This window comes from Nycticebus coucang, chromosome 12 (assembly GCF_027406575.1).
Source record: "Nycticebus coucang isolate mNycCou1 chromosome 12, mNycCou1.pri, whole genome shotgun sequence".
Lineage (NCBI taxonomy): Eukaryota > Metazoa > Chordata > Mammalia > Primates > Lorisidae > Nycticebus > Nycticebus coucang.
The window spans coordinates 100314586-100333386 of NC_069791.1; the positions used below are offsets into that span (position 1 = coordinate 100314586).

The 18801-nt window shown below is 47.5% G+C and overlaps 3 protein-coding genes across 6 annotated transcripts in view; 2 read left to right on the forward strand and 1 right to left on the reverse strand.

Annotated features, from left to right (window-relative positions):
- NAA60 (N-alpha-acetyltransferase 60, NatF catalytic subunit) overlaps positions 1 to 2762 on the forward strand; it is a 33606-nt gene extending 30844 nt beyond the window's left edge. For 3 of the 4 annotated variants that reach the window (XM_053555337.1, XM_053555336.1, XM_053555340.1), the window contains one exon: positions 150 to 2762. In XM_053555337.1, coding sequence (XP_053411312.1) covers positions 150 to 306 — 157 coding nt within the window. In that variant the 3' untranslated portion in view covers positions 307 to 2762. The remainder of the gene's footprint in view (positions 1 to 149) is intronic. The other variant, XM_053555338.1, reaches the window with a different exon arrangement.
- Positions 2763 to 2905: 143 nt separating this feature from the next.
- Positions 2906 to 18801, forward strand: part of CLUAP1 (clusterin associated protein 1) — an 81607-nt gene continuing 65711 nt past the window's right edge. Inside the window, exon 1 of the mRNA XM_053555327.1 lies at positions 2906 to 4041. The gene's annotated coding sequence lies outside the window, so the exon portion shown is untranslated. The remainder of the gene's footprint in view (positions 4042 to 18801) is intronic.
- On the reverse strand, positions 4039 to 8235 carry C12H16orf90 (chromosome 12 C16orf90 homolog). The gene is made up of 3 exons (XM_053556659.1): positions 8190 to 8235; positions 7421 to 7885; positions 4039 to 6911 (listed from the first exon to the last, which is right to left on the reverse strand). Exons 1-3 carry the CDS (start codon positions 8233 to 8235, stop codon positions 6754 to 6756), a joined length of 669 nt encoding a protein of 222 aa, XP_053412634.1. The 3' UTR covers positions 4039 to 6753.

An 18801-nucleotide genomic window follows, 5' to 3' on the forward strand; every position in this document is an offset into this window, starting at 1 on the left:
TGAGACTTAGTGGGTTCTCAGCCTCCCTTACTGTGGCGTGCTGACGGTACATAGTCCTATAGGTCATCATGCTGACCCCAGCTGACCATGTGCCCAAGAGAGTATGGGCAGGTGAGGGCACCTGAGAGTCTTCCTTAACAGACCCCCACGGACTACATCCAGCACCTGGGCTCTGCACTAGCCAGCCTGAGCCCCTGCTCCATCCCGCACAGGGTCTACCGCCAGGCCCACAGCCTGCTCTGCAGCTTCCTGCCATGGTCGGGCATTTCTACCAAAGGTGGCATCGAGTACAGCCGGACCATGTGATACCAGCCAGGCAGCCTCCTTCATGGCCTGTCCCTCGGCACCCTGCAGAGCCTGCCTTCCCATCCATCTGACCCTTGCTGTCCTCTGCAAGGCGCTGGTGGCCACCTGCCGGGCCCGTTGGCCTGCCCCAGCTGCAGGCCCGGTGCTATGTGGGCTCGCGAGCAGTGTTGTGGGCTCATTTAAGGTGCGCCCAGTCTCTAACAGGTATGCCAGTGCAGACATAGGGCATGGGAGCCTGGCACTTCCAACCACAAAAAACACGGCCCTAGACAGGCACCTGCTGAGCAGGAGGTTGGAAAGCCAACAACGGGGTAGTTCCTGACTGACTTGGTAACTTCATGAAGGAAAGCAGGTGACCAAAGACACCTTGAGCTTATGGCCAGATACATTTTCATTTCTGGAGCTGCTGTTTTATGTTAAAATACTGCAATCTCAGGGTTCAAAAATAGGAAGTACAAAAAGATTGAGTCCCTCCTATCTGTCCCCCAGATGTTCAAATTCCCATAGCAAGAGGCACCCAGTACCCCTGTGTCTTGGGTGTGCTTCCAGAACTGTTCCACTGCTGCCATCTCCACTGCACACACCATTCTCAAACCGAAGCTTCATGTCAACTTCCCTTGGTGGTCAGCTTGTACGTGAGTGCTCTGCTAAGACACGGCCACTTCTGGTCACCACGAGTATCCCTGGGAGCAGGTCTCTCCCAGGCCTTGGAACTTCAGAGCTGGACAGGGCCAAGGAGCCTCCAGAGGCTGCCCTCTTGTGTACCAGCACAGCCCAGAAGACTTGGTGACTTGGGCCAAAGCCACACAGCAAGCTCCATGACCACCTGAGTTTGGCATCATCAGTGCCTTTATTCTGGGACCCACGGGAGCCCATGGGTCTGGAGGAGGCTTGTACCTGGGGAACCCAGGCCCAGCTGCGCTTGTAGGCAGGATGGCACAGGTAGGGGGAGCATCTCTGTCATGTCTTCACCCTGCCCTGATCTTCTCTTTCCCACAGGCTCTCTGGCTCTTCTTCCTGCTTTTGGAAACTTCTGCCCTCCACCTCCTCCTGGCACCCTGGTCCTGCCTCTGTGTGCATGCACCATCTTCATGGGTGGCTTGGGTATGGCTGGGGTCACTGGAAAAAGGCCTCCCTAACCAGGCCACTCCTGCTGCACTGCCCATTCCTTCAGCTCCTTCCTGCAAAGCTGTAGGGATCTTTCTGCAACGAGGGAGGAACACAAGTGGTGTGGACATAGGAGCCTGAGAACAAGGGGGCACAATAAAGGGAATGCCAGGCCCCCATCCAGGACCAGCCCAATGAAGCCTGGAGGGTGGGAGGTGGTGCTGCCCCTCTATGAGGGGCTGGCAAGGGGAGGGCACAGTGGAGGAGGCTTTTCACACGAGCAGAGAGCTCTAGGGCTCAGCTCCCTGGCACCAGTGGTCAGACTGTGGGACAATTCCCCCTCTGCAGCACCTCCTGCTGTACATTTCCTGCTGCCCCAGGCCAATTGCCCTTCCCATTGGATATTGGAGTGCTCTACTCAGCTGATCTGCTGCTGGGAGCTGGGCTGAGGGACAGGTGCCACTGAGGCTCCAGGGTCCTCTCTCCACCTCATCCTTCACGAGCTGCAGCTGCAAGGCCTGCCCAGAGGCAAACAGGAGGAAGCTGAGCTTGAAGTCAGGATTCAAGGCTGCCATGGGTCTCACAGAGCCTGGCATTGGGGGCAGGGGCAGTTACCTGCCTTGTAGGCCCTCAGTCTCTGAGAATAGAGAGGCTGTGTCAGTGCTGTGAAGTGTGCTTGCAGCAGTCATGCATCCATGCTTCTAGCATCCCCTCCACCTTAATACCCCCTAAAGCCACTTGCTGCCTGCCCTGCTCTCCAGAGTAGCTGGGAGTGGGGGTTAGTCATACCTAGTGTAGCTGCAGTGTCACAAGAGCCATGGCAGAGGGTCCTAGCAACACTACACTGCCAGCCAGAAGAGAAGGAATAGGGGAAACAGCCTGGGCAGATGGGCCTCTGTGTCCTGAGTTCTTCCCTCCTGCAGAGTTTCCCAGCCCAGAGGTCTTAAGATTCTGGAACCAGCCCAGGGTAATGTCTCCTGGCCTCACAGCAGAGGGTCAGTGTCCTCAAGATGAAGGCAAACCCTGGACAAGAAAGCATCCCCTCCCTTGAATGCTCACTGGTCTGAACTTCTGCTGCTGTTGGCTGCCTACTGAGGGTCCACTGGGTGTCCTCTACTCTGAATCAGTGGTGATCATGTGATTTTTATTTCTGTCCCATGGGGTAGGGGAAGAGTCTTCTGGAAGGTTCTGCCTTGGACATTCATAACTGAGCTCGAGGCCTTGCCCTGCCCTCCAATCACTGCAGTGTCCAGCCCAGTGTTGAACGATTGTAGTGTTTTGTCTCATTACAAATAAATAGACCTTAATTGGTCACATTCTGTTCCCAGCTTCCAGCTGGCTACACTTTGGACCTTGTCCCTGTGGATTCAGCTTCTTTGCAGCAGTGGCTGGGAATGGCAGGCTTGTCACTGGCAAGTCCCAAGGATGGCTTCTAGCCAAATGGGCTGATTGTGTCATTAACCCTGACAAAGAGTGTGAACCTGGGGAAGAGATTGTAAAAAAGTTGAAAGACACAACTGGGTTCCTTTTATTTAACGAAAGGGTCCTCAGCAGCTACCTGCCTGTCCAAGTGTCTGTCTCCCTGGCTCTGGGCCTTGAAAGGGGGGCCTGGTCCAGGTGGCAGCTCTACAGCTTTCTCTCTGAAGGCTATTCAGCCTCACAGTTGGGGAACCCGAGCCAGTGTACCTAGCTGCAGGAGCCTAAGATGGGTGCCAGCCAAGCACGGGACTAGGTACTTCCATTAGCCTGTCGTTGAAACTCTGGCCTTGGAGGGAGCCAGCTGTGTTGTTGTCCCTGTTAGACACAAAAGAACTGGCTTAGGGGGCCTGGGGCTTTGTGGATGGTGGCCCAAGCATCCAGCCCAGGTCAGGACCTCCTGCAGCCTACATGTGCTGTTCCCTTTACATTGTTCACACATCTCTGATCTCAGCTGGCAGCTGGGGGACATGCCCTCCCAGGGATAGGGTCTGGAGCACCTGCAAAGTGGAGTCAGGGTAAGGACTGGCACCCAGAATGTCAGCAAGCTAGACACAGTGGACGTTGTGTCTGAAGCCATGGGGCTTGTGGAACCAAATGAACCAACCCAGCCTGGCCTGCAGCAGCATTTATGTTCTTGGTTACTCAAGAAAGGACCGTGTTCTCCTTTGATGATGGGTCAATGTCCCAATTAAGGGCTGTCTCCTTGGGACCTTTGGTTGATTGTGTGACCAAATGTCAACTTGCCCAGTTGGGGTTCCAGCTGAAGCCCTGCTCTGAAGAAAGCTGTGGCCTCCCTGCTTCAGTGAGGTCAGACAGGACCAGCTAGTCACTGCTCCAGGACTACCTCTTGCCAAAGCCCCACCTTGGGCCTCCAGCCCCACTCTGGATCAGAAATTGCAGGCTCTTTGTGACTTCCACAAGGAGCAAGACACTGACGCAGACTACAGACCAGCCCTGAAGGGGACCACCTCTGCTCCAGCCTCACCCTGCAATAGAGGCCAGTCTCCTCTGTACCTGTATGTACTGCTCAAGACTCTTCTGCAGAGCCAGGGGCCTGGAGACTTCTCAGCAGCCCACACGAGGGGCCTTATACTTCAGGACACTGTCTCCTCAAGGACTAAGACTCTTGGTTGCTCAGCTCCCAGCCCAGTGAGTATTCAGGGACTTGTACGGTGAGGGGTGTGCCCCAGGGCTAGACAACGTCCACCTGCTTGGGACGAGGGTGCTCCTCCACACTTGTCTCCAGCATGCCATAGCTGTGGCTTTTCTGCTTCCCAACCTGTTGGAGTGCTTTTCAAGAAAGCTTTGAGAGACTTGGTGCCTGTACCTCAGCAGCTAAGGAGCGAGCCACTTATACCAGGGCTGGTGGGTTCAAACCCAGCCCCGGCCTGACAAACAACAATGACAACTACAACCAAAAAAATAGCCGGGCATTGTGGCGGGTGCTTACTTGGGAGGCTGAGGCAAGAGAATCACTTAAGCTCAAGAGTTTGAGGTTGCTGTGAGCTGTGATGCCATGGCACTCTACTAAGGGTGACACAGTAAGACTCAGTCTCAAAAAAAAAAAAAAGCTTTGGGAAGTTTTAGGGAGAAACTGGAGGTGGTTTAGAGCCAGTTTTCTTTGTGGCCAACGTGTGGGTGCAGCAGATGTCTTTCATGGGGTAAGACCCTGAGCTTTTTCTCCAGCTGTGTAACCACCTGAAAAATTAGCAGCCTGAGCCAGAGCCATCCTATCTGCTCACAATTCTGTAGTCAGAACAGGGGTCAACAGGTAGAGTATGTCTGCTCTAGGTGGCATCAGCTGAAGCAGGCCAGCAGGGCTGGAGGATCCAAGTCCAAGATGGCCCTTCTTACAGGGGTGGCTGACAGCAAATGTGGCCATGGCTCAGCTTGTTCCCTCCCTGGGGCTGTCTCTGTGCTAGGTGGTTTCCCACTGTACAGCAGTCTCGGGACAGCCTGACTCTACATGGTCACTAACCTCCCCTGGAAGCTGCCGGAAGACACCATTTCACTTCCACTACATTCTACTAGTAAAGCAAGACTCAGGGCAAGTCTCAATTCTACAAGGGGAGAGAACATCAAAGGGGCAGATACCAGGACATGTGTGGCCACTGACCACAGCTTGCGTGTCCTAAAATCTAGGCACTGGGGCAATCTGCTCCTCCCTGAGCCTCAGGCTCTTCATTCAGAAGTAAGTAGATTGGGCCCCTGATGGTCTCCAGGGACTTGGTATTGCCAGCTTCTGGGCAGTCTCACTTCTTCCCAGCATCCTCAGCTGGTGGCTGGGGCATGTGTCCCTCTGTGTTCCCTTAGTAACCTCCCTAATACCTGTCTCTAGTAGTGAACCCTTGGCCTCTACATCCAGGGGAGAGTGTTGTGAGAGAGAAGGCAACTTCCCTCACCCTGGGCGACTCATGTGGGCCTTTGGCCATCTGCATCCCTCCCACACCTGTCCCGTCACAGCTGCTCTTGGGGGTAGTGTCCAAATACCTGCTGTCACCTGGGGGCTGCTACAGCCTCAGGCTCCCACCACCCAGGGCCACACCCACCTACTTAAAACAACTTAAAAACCACCCAAAGATGGAAATCTCCCAGATCTGCTATCCCAGGGTCCTAGGAGATGTCTAGGGCGGAGCCAATGTACAGGGAAAGGGAAGGGGTACTAAGGGAAGGGCATCAGCTGTCCTGGGCACCATCACACATGGTCTGGCAGTTGCCCAAGGGAGGGGCAGTGCTCAACCCTAGTGCCTGCTCCCCCCAGACAAGCCCAGTGCTGCAGAGCAAGGCTTCTGAACAGGAGAGATTGTGCCCCTAAGACAGTAGTTCTCAACCTTCCTAAAGCCATGACCCTTTAATACAGTTCCTCTTGTTATGGTGACCCCCAACCGTAAAATTATTTTTGTTGCTACTTCATAACTGAACTTTTGCTACTGTTATGAATCATAATGTAAATATCTGATGTGCAGGATGTATTTAGGCAACCCCTGTGAGAGAGTCGTTTGACTCCCAAAGGGGTGGCGACCCACAGGTTGAGAACTGCTGCCCTAAGGGAACTCTGGAGACACTGACTTGGAGAGTAGTACTGACACCTAGCAGGTAGCAGCCAGAAATGCTAAGGGTCCTACAACACACAGAAAAGAATGGCTTGGTTTCCGAAGTCCACAGCCAAGGCTGAGACACGAGTACAGAGGAATCTCACGCCAGGGGGCCTGGAGCCAGGCCAGCGGGAGTAGAGGGCTGTGCTTGTCCTGCCTGGAGGGGCTATGGACCAGTGGCCTCACACACCCAGAGAGAGATAGCCTGGGCTGCTCTCCTTAAACTGGCTGGCCTTGGTCTCTCCCTAGTCCCTGGCCTTTTTTGTCCTCTTTGCCCCTTGGCCTGGATTGACGCTTCTCACCAGGCATGTTGAGGCTCTGCCCACTCTGGAGAGCCCAGGGTGGGAGCACTGCAGACCCAGCCCTGGGGGCCACACAGGCTATTCTTCTGAACTGGCACCATGGCAGACAGACTAACAAGAAGGTGCAGGCCTTGACTTTTATTGAGATTAGACCTGAGGGTTCCCAGGCCTCTCTGGAACAGATTCTCTGCTTGGCCTTGCCTCCCAGCTTCAAGTGGCTGACTTGAGTTTGAGCAGGCTGCAAGGGCACAGCCATGCTTCTATTTCTTCTGTCCCTCCCTTGGGACATCCTCATCCCTCCCCCCTTCACACTTCCCCAGGCTGGCCCAGGCTTTGGTGCTATACTGCTGCCTGGGTCATCTCAGTGTGCAGGGGGGCCACTGTTGGGGGCTGAGCCATTCTGATTTGGGCCAGCCTCCTTGGCCATCTTTCCCTCCTGTCCCCACACCTGGCACTCAGGATCCCTACTGCCTCTCCAGGGCCCCAGAGCGGGTTCTCTTGCACAAGGGACACATGGCCTCTTCTGAGGCCCCCCAAGACCTCTTGGGCCTAAGCCCCAAGCCCTCAGGGGGACTGGGCTGGGAGGGGGCACCCTTGGCTGGGTCCATGCTGGAGCTGGAAGCTGAGGAAAGAGGAAAGAAAGAAGTCACAGGGAGGAAACCAAGGAAACACTGGCAGCCCTAGAGTTCCCCAGACCCTAATGTCCTTCAGAACAAGAGGGGCAGTAATTCTTCCCTGAGAGAACTCTCAGCGGAGGGAGGAAGAAGGAAGTGAATGGTTCAGGATGGAAAAGACCTTCATCCAACCTGAACCCCTCATTTTACAAGTTGGAGAACAGGCCCAGTGAGGGCAAGACTTATCCAAAGACGTACATTGAGTGCAGACCTGGGACAGCAACCCGGAACTCCATCCCAGAACCTCCCTTTGCCTCACAGCCCCTTCCCTCAGATGGCATAGGTACGGGAGCAGATTTGTTAGGATAATGTCTTCCTGAAGCGTAACGTCACTGTGGCAGTGGCCTGGCCAAAAGTCTCCATGAGGCTACCTCCCTAGGGAACTTGGGAAGGAAGAAAGGTCCATCTGAGTCCCTAACGCCCGGGGTCTTACCGTCTGTGCTCAGACCTGCCTCACCTGTGTTTCCCAGGCTGTCCCTGGGCAATTGGGCTTCTAGAAGGGCTGAGCAATGGCTGTTACCTGGGCCCAGAGTCGCCTGTGGCATGTCCAGGGACCAGGGTGTGCCCTCAGGCTGTGGCAGGCAGCCCCCAGCCATGAGCCGGCCCAGCCAGTGACTCTCACACTGGCCTGCAGGCTGCATGTGGCCTGGCAGGTAGAGAGCCAGGCCCCGGAGGTGGCGCAGCCGGAAGTTCTTGGGTTTGCTTCCCTGGGCACTGGGGCACTGCTGCTGCTGGGTCCCCAGTCCCCCCTCGTAGATGTTGGGAGGTGTGTCAGGGTGACTGGGGTGTCCTTGGGCCCAGCTCACTGCATCTGCAGGGGAGAGTAGGTGGGTGGTGGCCAGCTGGCCAAAGCAGCCATGACGGAGAACACAGCCATATGCCTCTTGAGACCTCACATGGATATGGAGGGCGCTACCCCAGCCTCAGCTTAGCTGTCTGTCAAATAGTCTCAGTCCCCTGCCTCCTCACTGCCTGTGCCCAACATACTGCTCCTGTTCTCTCCCTTAACCAGCAAGGAGGTCTGTGTAGTCTGGCATCTGAGTACCAAGATCCCTTTCAGGACTAAAGCACTCATTCCAGTCAGTTCAGGAGGAAGTGACCAGCCTGGATCAGGGACCTCCCCTCGCCCAAGGATACATGTCCCTGAGGACACCCCAGTGGCTTTGGGCCTAGATTGGGACAGGAAGACATTGCTCCTCCTGCTACTCCTCCCTGCAGCCCAGCACCTTCTCTTATGCGCAGCTCAGAGAACGCACAGACCAAGGCTTCCATGGAGGGCCAATGTGGTGGGGGAGGAGTGGCCAGGCCTCCTATGCAACAGGGCCCTGTTCTCCCTGCCTCTGGGGTGAGTTTGTAGGCTCCTATGGCAACTGGCTTTTATGACATCACGGGGAATACTCACAGCTTGGGGGAGGATGATGCCCTGAGCAGGGGCAGGGTGAGAAGAGGGCACAAGAAGGGGCCAGAGCTCCAAGTGAGGTATTGGTACCTTTGGTTTGAAACAGACCACACTGTTTCAGTTCTGTCTGACTCAGTTCTGTCTAGAAGTCACTCTTTAGGATGATCTCTCAGCTTTCTCATCCATGGGTAGGAAATGAGTGTTTAGGGATACAGACCCGCTGAGACCTGGGTCAGTGCTTTCAACATGCTGCAAAGGTAGTAGAGGGTGACTTGGCAAGTCACTTAACTTTTTTTTGAGACAGAGTCTTACTTTGTCGCCCTTGGTAGAGTGCTGCGGCTTCACAGCTCACAACAACCTCCAGCTCTTGGGCTTAGGCGATTCTTTTGCCTCAGCCTCCCCAGTAGCTGGGACTACAGGCACCTGCCACAACACCCGGCTATTTTTTGTTACAGTTTGGCCGGGGCCAGGTTTAAACCCTCCACCCTCGATATATGGGGCCGGCGCCCTACTCACTGAGCCAACTTTTTTAACTCTTCATTTTCCCATAAGTCAGTTACTAGGTATTGTGTGGGTCACACCAACCATAAGGATATTGGAGCAACTGGAATTCCCATGTACTGTTGGTGGGAAGGTAAAATGGTACTACCCTGTTTCCCCGAAAATAAGACATCCTCCGAAAATAAGACCTACTTACAAGAAAGATAAGACGTCCCCTGAAAATAAGACCTAGCGCATCTTTGGGAGCACACCTTAAAATAAGACACTGTCTTATTTTCAGGGAAATGGTACCACTTTGCAAAGCAGTCTGGCAGTTTTTTAAAAAGTTAAAACATTTAAGCTGGTCTGGGTGGCTCACACCTGTAATCCTAGCATTCTGAGAGGCTGAGGTGGGTAGATTGAGCTCAGGAGTTTGAGACCAGCCTGAGCAAGAATGAGACTCCATCTCTACTAAAAATAGAAAAAAATAGCTGGGCATTGTGGCAGACACTTGTAGTCCCAGTTACTCAGGATGCCGAGGAGCAAGAGCATTGCTTGAGCCCAAGACTTTGAGGTTGTTCTGAACTAAGACATGTTTTTTTGTTGTTGTTGTTGTTTTAGAGACAAGAGTCTCATTTTGTTGCCCTCAGTAGAGTGCAGGGGCATCATACCTCACAACAACCTCCAGCTCTTGGTCCTAGGCAATTCTCTTGCCTCAGCCTCCCGAGTAGCTGGGATTACAGGCACCTGCCACAACGCCCATTTTTTTGTTGCAGTTTGGCCGGGGCCGGGTTCAGATCCGCCACTCTCAGTATATGGGGCAGGCGCCCTACTCACAGAGCCCAGGCACCTTCCAGAGCTATAACACTGTTAACTAACCCACAAGGGGGGTTCACTATTGCTCACCGCATAGGAAGTCAATTCTGAGACAACAAGGATTGTCAAGGAAGAAAGGATTTATTTCAGAAGATACGTCAACTGGGCAGGGGAGGCACAGGCTACCTCAAATCCACCTCCCAGATTAGCAAGATTAAGGGTTTTTTATGAAGCTAAAAATGAATAATGCATAGAGGGAGTGTAGTGTACTCCTTTGTATGTTTGGGGTGGAGTGCAGGGCACACAAGTGCAGTGAGGAATCATGCTAGTTCATACATTCCATGAACAAAAAATGGTGGACAAATCTCTCCCCAGAGTGGGAATTAGTATTATAATGAGCTAGGGGTTAATATTGTTCATTCTTTCACCCTTATGCTCTGGCTCAGTGGCTCTCGGTCATAATCTACAGTGGCATATCACTTGACTTTCTCCAGACATTCTAGTAGAGTAAGGCACTGTAGTTATCTCAAGGAGGTTCTGCTCTTTCTTGGGAAAAACCCAAAGAAATTATATCAGGGCACACAAAATTACAAAGTTCTGTGTAGCAATTTGTACTGAGACCCTTCTGCCCCTTCTCTACTTTTTCTAAGACTGCTATTGGTGGGCCACTGGAACTGAGATAATGCTCACTTTTATCCCTGTCCAGTCAAGCCCACTAAGCTGCCTATTTCAGTTCTGATATGAATATTAGAAACTCCTTTGGAATATGAGGGAGCTAAGACACTAGAGAATTGTAAAATTTTGTTATGAAACCAGTCACAGACCTCCCTCCCAGCACTCTACCCAGGGCGACTCTGTCTCAAAAAAAAAACAAGTTAAACATTCGATTCTCAGCTCCGCGCCTGTTGCTAAGGCACCAGCCACATACACCTGAGCTGGTGGGTTCGAATCCAGCCCGGGCCTACCAAACATCAACGACAACCGCAACCAAAAAATAGCTGGTGCTTGCTGGCGGATGCCTGTAGGCCCAGCTACTTGGGAGACTGAGGCAGGAGAATTGCTTGAGCCCAGGAGTTGGAGGTTGCTGTGAGCTGTGATGCCATAGCACTCTACCCAGGGTGACAGCTTGAGGCTCTGTCTCAAAAAAAAAAAAAATTGATTGTCTATAATCATAGGTGACATGATCTTGTATATAGAAAAAACAAAAAATCTATACTCAACAACAAAAAAATTCTAGTAGAGCTAATAACCTAATGGAGCTTTATTACATCTAATGAAGTTCAGAAACATCTCACGATATAAAATCAACACATAAAAGTTAGTTGTATTTCTAGGCACAAGCAAACAACAAAAAATAAAATAGGAATAAATTTAACCAAAGAAGTATATGAGTTAACTTTGAATACTATAAAATATTGCTGACATAATCTAAAGAAGACTTAAATAAATAGAAAAAAAATCCTTTGTTCATGGGTTGAAGACTTAATATTGTTAAGACAGCAAAACTCCCCAAAGTGTTCAATGCAATTCTTATCAAAATCAAAACAGTCTTTCAACAGTGTATTACAGTTCTTCAGAGAAACAGAATCAATATGACAGTAGGTGGATAGATACTTATACAGAGATTTGTTAGGAGATAAATAAATCTCTTAGGTAAGAAGAGATTTATAACCCAACCAAAAAGGAGAATTTCTGACCAATCTCACTCATGAATATAGATGCAAAAATTCTCAACAAAATCCTAGCCAATAGATTACAGCTTAACATCAAAAAAGTCATACATCATGATCAAGTAGGTTTCATCCCAGGGATGCAAGGCTGGTTTAACATACGCAAATCCATAAACGTTATCCACCATATTAACAAAAGCAAAAATAAAGATCATATGATCCTCTCAATAGATGCAGAAAAAGCATTTGATAAAATCCAGCATCCTTTTTTTTTTTTTTTGTAGAGACAGAGTCTCACTTTATGGCCCTCGGTAGAGTGCCGTGGCCTCACACAGCTCACAGCAACCTCCAACTCCTGGGCTTAAGCAATTCTCTTGCCTCAGCCTCCCGAGTAGCTGGGACTACAGGTGCCCGCCACAACGCCCGGCTATTTTTTGGTTGCAGTTTGGCCGGGGCTGGGTTTGAACCTGCCACCCTCGGCATATGGGGCCAGCGCCTTACCGACTGAGCCACAGGCGCTGCCCCCAGCATCCTTTTCTAATTAGAACACTGAAGAGTATAGGCATAGGTAGCACATTTCTAAAACTGATTGAAGCTATCTATGACAAACTAACAGTTAATATTTTACTGAATGGAGTAAAACTTAAAGCTTTTTCTCTTAAAACTGGAACCAAACAAGGTTGTCCTCTGTCACCTTTACTATTCAACATAGTGCTGGAAGTTCTAGCTAATACAATTAGGCAAGACAGGGAATCCAAATGGGAGCAGAGGAGGTCAAACTCTCCCTTTTTGCTGACGACATGATCCTATACTTAGAGAATCCCAAAGACTCAACCACAAGACTCCTAGAAGTCATCGAAAAATACAGCAATGTTTCAGGATATAAAATTAATGTCCACAAATCAGTGGCCTTTGTATATGCCAATAACAGTGAAGATGAGAAGCTAATTAAGGACACAACTCCCTTCACCATAGTTTCAAAGAAAATGAAATACCTAGGAATATACCTAACGAAGGAGATGAAGGACCTCTATAAAGAAAATTATGAAATCCTCAGGAAATAGCAGAGGATTTTAACAAATGGAAGAACACACCATGCTCATGGATGGGCAGAATCAACATTGTTAAAATGTCTATACTTCCCAAAGCAATCTACCTATTCAATGCCATTCCTATCAAAATACCAACATCGTACTTTCAAGATTTGGAAAAAATGATTCTGCGTTTTGTATGGAACCAGAAAAAACCCCGTATAGCTAAGGCAGTTCTCTGTAACAAAAATAAAGCTGGGGGCATCAGCATACCAGATTTTAGTCTGTACTACAAAGCCATAGTGGTCAAGACAGCACGGTACTGGCACAAAAATAGAGACATAGATACTTGGAATCGAATAGAAAACCAAGAAATGAAACTAACATCTTACAACCACCTAATCTTCGATAAACCAAACAAGAACATACCTCGGGGGAAAGACTCCCTATTCAATAAATGGTGTTGGGAGAACTGGATATCCACATGTAAAAGACTGAAACTGGACCCACACCTTTCCCCACTCACAAAAATTGATTCAAGATGGATAAAGGACTCAAATTTAAGGCATGAAACCATAAAAATCCTCAAAGAAAGCATAGGAAAAACACTGGAAGATATTGGCCTGGGGAAAGACTTCATGAAGAAGACTGCCATGGCAATTGCAACAACAACAAAAATAAACAAATGAGACTTCATTAAACTGAAAAGCTTCTGTACAGCCAAGGAGACAACAAAGCAAAGAGACAACCTACACAATGGAAAAGGATATTTGCATATTTTGAATCAGACAAAAGCTTGATAACTAGGATCTATGGAGAACTCAAATTAATCCACCTGAAAAAAGCTAACAATCCCATATATCAATGGGCAAGAGACATGAATAGAACCTTCTCTAAAGAAGACAGATGAATGGCTAACAAACATGAAAAAAATGTTCATCATCCCTATATATTAGAGAAATGCAAATCAAAACCATCCTGAGATACCATCTAACCCCAGTGAGAATGGCCCACATCACAAAATCTCAAGACTGCAGATGCTGGCGTGGATGTGGAGAGAAGGGAACACTTTTACACTGCTGGTGGGACTGCAAACTAGTACAACCTTTCTGGAAGGAAGTATGGAGAAACCTCAAAGCACTCAAGCTAGACCTCCCGTTTGATCCTGCAATCCCATTACTGGGCATCTACCCAGGAGGAAAAAAAATCCTTTTATCATGAGGACACTTGTACTAGATAGACTGTTTATTGCAGTTCAATTTACAATCGCCAAAATGTGGAAACAGCCTAAATGCCCACCAACCCAGGAATGGATTAACAAGCTGTGGTATATGTATACCATGGAATACTACTCAGCTATTTAAAAAAATGGAGACTTTACATCCTTCGTATTAACCTGGATGGAAGTGGAAGACACTATTCTTAGTAAAGCATCAGAAGAATGGAGAAGCATGAATCCTATGTACTCAATTTTGATATGAGGACAATTAATGACAATTAAGGTCATGGGGGGGGGAGGAAAAGCAGAGAGAGGGAAGGAGGGAGGGGGTAGGGCCTTGGTGTGTGCCACACCTTCTGGGGGCAAGACATGATTGCAAGAGGGACTTTACCTAACAAATGCAATCAGTGTAACCTGGCTTATTGTACCCTCAAGGAATCCCCAACAATAAAAAAAAAAAAAGAAGAAATTTATAAGGAGAATTGGCTCACATGATTATGGCGGTCAAGAAGTTTTGCATTATGCCGTCTGTGAGCTGGAGAACCAAGAAAAATCAATGGTGTAATTCAGTCTGACCTGAAGGTCTAAAAATTGGGGTAGAGGTAAGAAGTTAAGGGCTGGTATAAGTCCACAGTCCCAAGAACCAAGGGCTCCAATGTCTAAGGAAAGGAGAAGGATGTCCTAGCTTAAGAAGAGAGACTACCTTTTTATTATAATCAGGTCCCCAATATTGAATAATGACCATCCATGTTATCTTTACTCAGTCTACCAATTCAAATGCTAACCTATTCTGGAGACATTCTCCTAGGCACACCCAGAAATAATGTTTTATCAGCTATCTGGGCATTCTAGTCAAGTTGACACATAGAATTAACTATCAAAGACAGAAATGGAAAAACTGATCCTAAAATTATAAGGCAGCCCAAATAACCATAACAGCCTTCAAAAAGGAAAACAAAGTTTGAGGTCTCATACTTTCTGATTTCAAATTTTACTATAGTCTACAGTAATTAAAACAGTGTGGAACTGGCATAAGGATAGACATCTAGACCAATGATGTAGAATAGAGAGCCCAGAAATAAACCTGTACATCTATGATCGGTTGATTTTTGACAAAGTTGCCAAGACCATTCAAGGTAGGAAAGAATAGTCTCTGCAACAAATGATCCTGGGAACCACTGGATAGCCACATGCAAAAGAATGGAGTTGGACCCCTACCTCATACTATATACAAAAATTAACTCAGAATAGATCAAAGGACTAAATTCAATAGCTGAACACTGTAAAATCTTTAATGGAAAACATAGGGATTTGGCAATGGATTCTTACATATGATATTTAAAAATAAATAAATACATTGGATCTCATTAAAATTAAAAACAAAATTAAAAACATCTCTACTAAAAACAGAAAAAATTAGTCAGGTGTGGTGGTACAAGTCTGTAGTCCCAGCTACCTGGAAACTGAGGCCCAGGAGTTTGAGGTTGCAGTGATCTATAAAGATGCCACTGCACTCAAGCTTAAATGAAAGAACAAAACCCTGTCAAAAAAGAGGAGACAGAGAAAGGGAAGGGGGTGGGGAAGTGAAATGAAAAGACAACCTGTGGAATGGAAGAAAGTATTTACAAATCATATACCCAATAAAGGTCTCATATGCAGAGTATATAAAGAACTCCTACAATTCAACAACAAAGAGACATGTAACCCAATTTAAAAAGGAGCATAGAACTTGAATAGACATTTCCCTAAAGAAAATAAACAAATGGTCCACAACACACACATGAAAAGATGTTCAACATCATTAGTCATTGGGGAAAGACAAACCAAAACCACAATGAGATAACACTTCACACCCACAAAGGTGGGAAGAAAAAAAACAAAAGAGCAGAAGATGGTGTGTTGATGAGGAATGGAGAAATTGGAACCTTGATACATTGCTGATAGGAATATACAGGTACAAGGCTCTTGCCCACAATGAAATAGGATCACTTGTTCTTTTCTTATTAATTAGTTTGAACTCTTTGTGGATTCTAGTTATCAAACCTTTGTCAGAAACATAACCTGCAAATATCTTCTCCCATTCTGAGGGCTATCTGCTTGCTTTAATTACTGTATTCTTGGCTGTGCAGAAGCTATAAATGCATTAATGTACACAGTTATGGTTTAATGAAAAAAAGGAATATATGGGTAAAGTGGTGTAGCTTCGATGGAAAAGAGTTTTGCAGTCTCAGTAAGTTAAATGTAGAATTACCATATGACTTAGCAATTTCTTTTCTTTTCTTTTTTTTTTTTAGAGATAGTCTTAAACTTCATCACCCTGGGTAGAGTACCATGGCGTCACAGCTCACCGCAGCCTCTAACTCCTGGGCTTAGGCAATTCTCTTGCCTCAGCCTCCTCAGTAGCTAGGACCACAGGCGCCCACCACAACGCCCGGCTATTTTTTGTTGCAGTTTGGCCGGGGCTGGGTTTGAACCCACCACCCTCAGCGCCCTACTCACTGAGCCACAGGCACCGCCCATGACTCAGCAATTTTACTCTTCAGGCATATATCTGAAAGTACTGAAAACAGGTATTAAAACAAATCCTTGTGGCTCGGCACCTGTGGCTCAAACAGCTAAGGCACCAGCCACATACACCTGAGCTGGCAGGTTCAAATCCAGCCCAGGCCCACCAAACAACAATGACGGCTGCAACCAAAAAATTAGCCATGCATTGTGGCAGGCGCCTGTAATCCCAGCTACTTGGGAGGCAGAGGCAGGAGAATAGCTTGAGCCCAGGAGTTGGAGGCTGTTGTGAGCTGTGATTCCACAGCACTCTACCCGGGGTGACAGCTTGAGGCTCTGTCTGAAAAAAAAAAAACAACAACAAATCCTTGTACACGAATGTTCATAGCAGCACTATTCACAATAGCCAAAATTAAAAACAACCCAAATGTCTATTAGCTAATGAATGAAGAAACTAACTGTAATATGTTCATACAATGGAATATTATTCAGCCATGAGAAAGAATAAAGTACTGACATATGCTAAAATATGGATGCACCTCAAAAACATTATGCTGGCCAGGTACAAGCAGCTTACACCTATAATCCCAGCAATTTGGGAGCCTGAGGTAGGAGGATCATTTGAGCCCAGGAGTTGGAGGTTGAGGTGAGCTATGATAACACTGTGGCTTTCTAGCCTGGCTGACAGAGTGAGACTCTGTCTCAAAAAAAAAAAAAAAAAGCTAAGTGAAAGAATCTAGACATAAAAGGTCATATATCATATGATTCAATTTATATGAAACATCCATAAAGATGGAAAGTAGTCTACCAGAGTCTGGGGGGAGGGAGGAATGAGAAGTGACTGTTTAATGAGGTCTCCTCCTTTAGAAGTGATTAAAATGTTTTGAAACTAGACAGAGGTGATGGTTGAACAACATTGTGAATGTACTTAATGTTGCTGAAATTATACACATAAAAGAGTAAATTTCATTTCATGAATATTTTACCACAATTAAAAAAGTAACTGACCATTACTCCTTAAAATGGTCAGTTTTAAGAAGCCAGGGTTGGGCGGCACCTGTGGCTCAGTGAGTAGGCCACTGGCCCCATATACTGAGGGTGGTGGGTTCAAACCCAGCCCCGGCCAAACTGCAACCAAAAAATAGCCGGGCGTCGTGGCAGGCGCCTGTAGTCCCAGCTGTTCAGGAGGCTGAGGCAAGAGAATCACATAAGCCCAAGAGCTGGAGGTTGCTGTGAGCCGTGTGACGCCACAGCACTCTACCGAGGGCAGTAAAGTGAGACTCTGTCTCTACAAAAAAAAAAAAAAAAAAAGAAGAAGAAGAAGTCAGGGTCATCAAAAACACTGAAAGTTTGAGAAACTGTCACAGTCCAGAGGAACCTAAGAAGACATGACAACTAAAAGTAATGCAGGGGCTGGGCGCGGTGGCTCGCGCCTGTAATCCTAGCACTCTGGGAGGCCAAGGTGGGTGGATTGCTTGAGCTCACAAGTTCGAGACCAGCCTGAGCAAAAGTGAGACCCGTCTCTACTAAAATAGAAAAACTGAGGCAAGAGGATCGCTTGGATCTGCCCTAGAGTTGGAGATTGTGAGCTATGATGCCATGGCACTCTACCCAGGGTGACAGCTTGAGACTCTGTCTCAAACAAAAAAGAAAAAGATAATTGCAGTGCAGGGTCCTGAATAGAATCCTGAAACAGAAAAAGGATGTTAAGTGAGAAGTCCACTAAAAATGGACTTTAGCTAACAATAATGTACCCATATTCATTCATTAGTTGTGACTAATGTATTAATGTTAAGTCGTTAACAATAAAGAGGAGGATAGATGGAGTGTAAGGAACACTGTATACTATCTTTGCAAGTTCTTTATAAATCTAAAGCAATTCTACAATTTAAAGTTATTTGAAGACAAAACCAACATTAAATGTTCACTTGCCTCATGACTCTGACAGTGATTCTTTGGTATTCACTCAAGAGAAAAGAAAGTTTGTGTCCATACAAGGATTTCTACATGAATATTCATACCAAAAACTGAAAATGTCCAGCAACAGGTGATGGGTAAACAGTGATATGTCCATAGATGGTTATACTATTCAAGAATAAAGAGGATTGAATTATTGAAACACACTACCATATGGATGAAACTCGGTTATGTCGAGTGAAAGAAGCCAAATATAAAGGAGCATGATGTAGGGTGATTCCATTCATATGAAACTCTAGAAACAGGCAAATCTATACTGACAAAAATCAGAACAATGGTTGCTTAGTGATGGGGGTTATGGAGATACAGGAAGGGCCAAAAAGAAGGAATTACCAAGATGGGAGCACAAGAAAATGTTGAGGTGATGGATTTATTTGCTATCTTTTTTTTTTTTTTTTTTTGGAGACCTAGTCTCACTATATCACCCCTAGTAGAGTGCCGTGGTGTCTAAGTGATTCTCTTGCCTCTGCCTCCCAAGTAGCTGGGACTACAGGCACCTGCCACAATGCCCAGCTATTTTTTTGTTGCAGTTGTCAATGTTGTTTAGCTGGTCCGGGCTGGGTTTGAACCCTCCAGCTTCGGTGTATGTTGCTGGCGCCATAACCACTGTGCTATGGGCACTGAGCCTATTTGCTATCCTGATTGTGGTTGATGGTTTCATGGATGTATGCATGTGTTAAAACTCATCCAACTGCAGACTTGACATATGTACAGATTATATTGTATGCCACTCATGCCTTG

Excerpts from the sequence above, each read along its gene's own strand:
- C12H16orf90 (XM_053556659.1), bottom strand. The coding sequence starts at position 8,235 with ATGGAAGCCTTGGTCTGTGCGTTCTCTGAGCTGCGCATAAGAGAAG. Across the intron at positions 7,886-8,189 it reads TGAGCTGCGCATAAGAGAAG|GCTGGGGTAGCGCCCTCCAT; the intron begins GTGCTGGGCTGC and ends AGCTAAGCTGAG. Across the intron at positions 6,912-7,420 it reads GGACAGCCTGGGAAACACAG|CTTCCAGCTCCAGCATGGAC; the intron begins GTGAGGCAGGTC and ends CTCTTTCCTCAG.